The 3,872-nt window shown below is 37.9% G+C and overlaps 1 protein-coding gene across 1 annotated transcript in view; it reads left to right on the top strand.

The window, feature by feature from the left end:
- Positions 1–333: 333 nt before the first annotated feature.
- Positions 334–3,872, top strand: part of LOC116301559 (hexosaminidase D) — a 12,421-nt gene continuing 8,882 nt past the window's right edge. The window contains exons 1-3 of the mRNA XM_089027039.1: positions 334–638; positions 1,350–1,411; positions 2,133–2,256. Coding sequence (XP_088883165.1) covers positions 568–638; positions 1,350–1,411; positions 2,133–2,256 — 257 coding nt within the window. The 5' untranslated portion in view covers positions 334–567. The remainder of the gene's footprint in view (positions 639–1,349; positions 1,412–2,132; positions 2,257–3,872) is intronic.

Consider the following 3,872-nt stretch of genomic DNA (forward strand, 5'->3'; position numbering starts at 1 on the left):
AAGAAGAAGAAGAAGAAGAAGAAGAAGAAGAAGAAGAAGAGAACATGAAGAAGAAGAAAGCTAGGAGGAGAAGAAGAAAAAGGAGAAATGAAAGAGAAAGGAGTAGAAGGAGAAGAAGGAAGAAAAGGAGAGGAAAGGAAAAAATCCAGAAAAACAAAGAACAAAAATCGGAAAAAAGAAAGAAACTGAAGAAATGTAAATACGATACAATAGAAAAAGAAAGGAAAAAACAACAACAACAGCAACAACAAACAAACAGAAACAACAAAGAAGAAAAAAAGTTAAAAAGAGAAAAAATAAATTAAAGAAAAGAAAGGTCGAGTATAGTTTCGTTCAATAACTTTGCATCCGGTAATTAATATACTTGTAAGAGCATGGATGCGTGTTTGTCATAACAGTACTGGTACCATGATACGCTGCGATGCGCATCAATGATCCCTGCATAAGAAAATTGCCAAACTTGGAACACATTAACGAATGAATCCTAGAAAAAAGCTAAAAAACCTCAAAATTCAAGTCAAAGAAATGTCTAGATGTGTTAAGAACAATATATAAGAACATTGAAAGATGAGGTTATTGCGAGATTTATCTTATAGTGCGTGGATGAAGGCACTGGTGATCACTGTTGTTTTATACGGGTGAGTTGAAAGAACAGTTGAAGAACCGACTGATTATTACTTGTATCAGGTTGGAGTTACTAGCCGGCGTGAACCATGTAGACAGCCTATTTATGGTTGAAACCCACAAATCAAACCCTGAAACAACCTCCTGACTGATCTAAGTCAGGGCATGGCTAACTCACAGATCAAACTCTGAAACAACCACTGGGTTGATCTAAGTCAGGGCATGGCTAACTCACAGATCAAACCCTGAAACAAACTCTGGTCTGATCTAAGTCAGAGCATGGCTAACTCACATATGGAACCCTGAAACAAACTCTGGGGCTGATCTAAGTCAGGACACGGCTTATTTAGCGTGTTGGTTTTGCGGAGGGAGGAAAACCAGAAAACTTGAAGAAAATCCCTCGAATCACAAGGAAGAAACTTAACCGAAACTCTACTCACATTTGATGCTGAGTCCAGGAGTCGAACCTGAGACCTCAGAGATGACAAGCGCGAGGCGCTACTGCGAGGAGAGGAGAGGAGAGGAGAGGAGAGGAGAGGAGAGGAGAGGAGAGGAGAGGAGAGGAGAGGAGAGGAGACTTGTGGTACGGGAAAAGTGCGGGAAGTCTACTATGGGATCTAAATTTTAATATGTAGGAGCTCAGTTATTTAAATATTTCGTCCATAGTAGTAATGAATTAGTTTTTTTTCTTTTTAATCTGGGTTTTTTTTGGTTTGTTTATATAGAAGCGCCGTTATCAATGGGGATGTGCCACAAACAGAGAATATCTTATCCGAAGTTCTCAAAGGTAACATTATTTTCACGCATCTCTTGCCACGGTTATTATCAACAGGTTCAAACATATTTTATAACATAGGACATTTGAATTAGAACACGAATAAGTTAAGCTTTAAACAGTCAATGGATAGTTATGTAGGGTATATATACTGTCTATGACATGGGCAACATTGAGTGCTAAAGGGAATGGTTATGTGGTGTGGAAGGGGAGACCATTGAGCCAAGCTAATTGGGTCTATTGCTCATACAATACTCAAAGGAATGGTCATGTGGTGTGGAAGGGGGGACCATTGAGCCAAGCTGAATGGATCTATTGCTTCTACCATACTCAAGGGAATGGTCATGTGGTGTGGAAGGGGAGACCATGTAACCAAGCTAAATGGGTCTATTGCTTCATACAATACTCAAGGGAATGGTCATGTGGTGTGGATGGGGAGACCATTGAGCCAAGCTAAATGGGTTTATTGCTTCATACAATACTCAAGGGAATGGCCAGGTGGTGTGGATGGGGAGACCATTGAGCCAAGCTAAATGGGTTTATCGCTTCATACAATACTCAAGGGAATGGCCAGGTGGTGTGGATGGGGAGACCATTGAACCTGTTATACAATACTCAAAGGAATAGTTATTTATTTAAGATTTGAAATAAGCAAGTCAGAGTCTGCCACACTCTGTACTGCATGTTCTCCTATAGCTCCATGACCCCATCAAATGCATTTTTTCTCAATCAGAATTATCAGCTGCTAAAGTGTCCATGGAATCCACGAGAGATGAACTGGTGAATGCTGAACACTCAGTAAAGAAACTTTATCAAAGTGCATTGGATCAGAAAGCACAGACTTCTCAACCACAGGGGTAAGTACTGCCAAACAAAAATATATGAAGCAATTTCAAACTTTGAATACTGAAACTGCATACTAAACAGTGTCTTCTGAGACCGAAATGCATCCAGTTGGATCTTATGTGATAAAGGGAAATAAATAATTATGATTTATTTTGCTTTTATATCACGGCATCCAAAATGATAGACTAATTAAGTATAGAGTGTGTGCAACCATGTGACTCAAACCCTTGAGATATGAATAACAATATGAAACAGCCGCCATCTTGGTTGATCTAACAAGAGAAGCTAATGAGGAATGCTTTGTTATCGTCAACCAAGATGGCGGCTATGACGTAACATGCGCCTACTCTATATAGAGGAAATCGCTGTATCAGTTACTTTTTATTTCAAATTGAGGTTGCCATTTTGCACGTTGCATGTTACATACCAAGCCCGAACTGCACTATGGGAGATGTGAATGCAATCAGTGAAAGGGAACAACACTACGACATTTTCCTAAACTTTGTCTGCACGTTTTTCCGACATAATTTCCTTTGTTCTGACATTATTTGCATAAAATAAAAAATTCAAGCTTAGCAAGTAACAAGAAAGGTACAAGCAAGATACAACATGGAACAAAACCTTCGTCAGCTTTTTCTGAAATAGCTGTATACCCACAATTTGTATACCCACAATTTGTACACCCACAATTTGTATACCCACAATTTGTATACCCACAATTTGTATACCCACAATTTGTATACCCACAATTTGTACACCCACAATTTGTATACCCACAATTTGTATACCCACAATTTGTATACCCACAATTTGTATACCCACAATTTGTATACCCACAATTTGTATACCCACAATTTGTATACCCACAATTTGTATACCCACAATTTGTATACCCACAATTTGTATACCCACAATTTGTATACCCACAATTTGTATACCCACAATTTGTATACCCACAATTTGTATACCCACAATTTGTATACCCACAATTTGTATACCCACAATTTGTATACCCACAATCTGCCCACTTATGTTGGCACCAAAATATTTGCACAGGTATCCCAACCTTCAACTCTTGGCGAAATTTCAGTTCATAACAGGTCACAAGGGGATCACTCAGGAGAATTGCATTAGGTCTAAGATCCAATATTATATAAGAATTTGTATGGGAAAAAGGCTAGAGGTATTTGACTTGATACAGGTCCTTATAAAGTATTCAATTTTATAATCAATGCCATTTTTCGTATAGTCAGCATTATGAGCTAAAACTTTACCACGTTACAATATTAATATCGAGAGAGAGGAGAGAGGGAGAGAGAGAGAGAGAGAGAGAGAGAGAGAGAGAGAAAGAGAGAGAGAGAGAATTAACAAATCGCGTTTTTTATATACGTTGTTTTGTTACATCACAGCTAAACTTTATTAAACAGCAACTTTAACAACGAAGGAAAAATCAATACTTTTACAATATTGATTACAGAAAACTAAGAAAATCTAGTTCCTGAGAAGTAAAAAGCCGCTCTTAGAAACATTAAAAATTATTTGAATCCAACTATACTACGAATATCAGCCGATCGATGTTAAAAGTTATTTTTTGAAGTGAATTTGATGACCAAAAATATCTGCCATC

The sequence above is a fragment of the Actinia tenebrosa genome, unplaced genomic scaffold (genome assembly GCF_029948245.1).
Source record: "Actinia tenebrosa isolate PJP-AT-01 unplaced genomic scaffold, QUT_ActTen_1.0 PGA_scaffold10__47_contigs__length_13832649, whole genome shotgun sequence".
In the NCBI taxonomy this organism is placed as follows: domain Eukaryota; kingdom Metazoa; phylum Cnidaria; class Anthozoa; order Actiniaria; family Actiniidae; genus Actinia; species Actinia tenebrosa.